General features: G+C 37.2%; 1 protein-coding gene across 1 annotated transcript in view; it reads left to right on the forward strand.

Annotated features, from left to right (window-relative positions):
- Nucleotides 1–996, forward strand: part of LOC108626867 (STAGA complex 65 subunit gamma) — a 2,476-nt gene extending 1,480 nt beyond the window's left edge. The window contains exons 3-6 of the mRNA XM_026815148.1: nucleotides 9–231; nucleotides 314–447; nucleotides 639–803; nucleotides 872–996. Coding sequence (XP_026670949.1) covers nucleotides 9–231; nucleotides 314–447; nucleotides 639–803; nucleotides 872–971 — 622 coding nt within the window. The 3' untranslated portion in view covers nucleotides 972–996. The remainder of the gene's footprint in view (nucleotides 1–8; nucleotides 232–313; nucleotides 448–638; nucleotides 804–871) is intronic.
- The last annotated feature ends 6 nt before the right edge of the window (nucleotides 997–1,002 follow it).

Genomic DNA, 1,002 nt, shown 5'->3' on the forward strand with positions numbered 1-1,002 from the left:
TCGTTCTATTTTAGAAGTACATTTAAAGGTGCTTCTACCGTACATTACCTGACAACAGAAACTGCACGTTGCATATTGAGACGTACGGTTATTATTCTTTTAGCTCATATCGGATTTGAAAAATCTTCGGATATAGCTATAGAAACACTTACGGACATCGCGGACCATTTTCTAAGGAGGATAGCGTTGCTAATGAAAGGAGCGTATGAACAAAAGAATCACGGTTTTCCAGTAAATGAATTTCAATACTTGTCGTTTAATTTATGAATATGGGGTATTCGAACGAAAGAGAGATGTGCATGTATTCTTGTAGGACATAGTAGAAAGGGTGCTGCTGGAAACTGGCGTGGGCGGTATAGCCACTCTGCATGACTACTATCAAGAATACGTATTAAAATTTGAGGAGAACATGAAGCGGAAGGTTGAAACGATGATGGAAAAACAGAGGCAACTTGAACTTCATTCTTATAATTCTGAGTATTGTATTGGGGTGGCTGGAAAGTTCGTGCGGTTAGCACCTGAAGTGAAAGTAGCACCAAAACCTGCACGAGCTTTCTGACCAACCCAATATATGACGTTTTTGACGTAATGACGTAAATGAAATATTTATTTTTCCTTAATACGTTTGTACTTTATAGGATGGTTTTAGATGAAGCGGCTAACAAATTGCAATTTGAGGAACTCGATGAATTTGGTAATGTCTATCAAGAAGTGCCGACGCTTCAACTGTTAGATCCTGAAATGGGCTTCCCACCAAGTCTCGATGCTGGCTTTCAAATGCTCTATAGTCTCGAGCAAGATGAGTAAGTTACATCATATTATAAACATAAAATTATATTATCAGATAATGTCGTAATGTCGATGATTATAGATTGAACAATTTGGAAGTAGAGGAGGAAGAAGTTAATGTGAGTGATTCACCTAGTACTGGGCAACGACTTGATACATCAAGTGATAAGAAGAAATCTTGATACATTTGATAATCGTTCTAGATTTTTTATT

This window comes from Ceratina calcarata, unplaced genomic scaffold, assembly GCF_001652005.2.
Source record: "Ceratina calcarata isolate Rehan_Ccalc_2016 unplaced genomic scaffold, ASM165200v1 scaffold430.2, whole genome shotgun sequence".
In the NCBI taxonomy this organism is placed as follows: domain Eukaryota; kingdom Metazoa; phylum Arthropoda; class Insecta; order Hymenoptera; family Apidae; genus Ceratina; species Ceratina calcarata.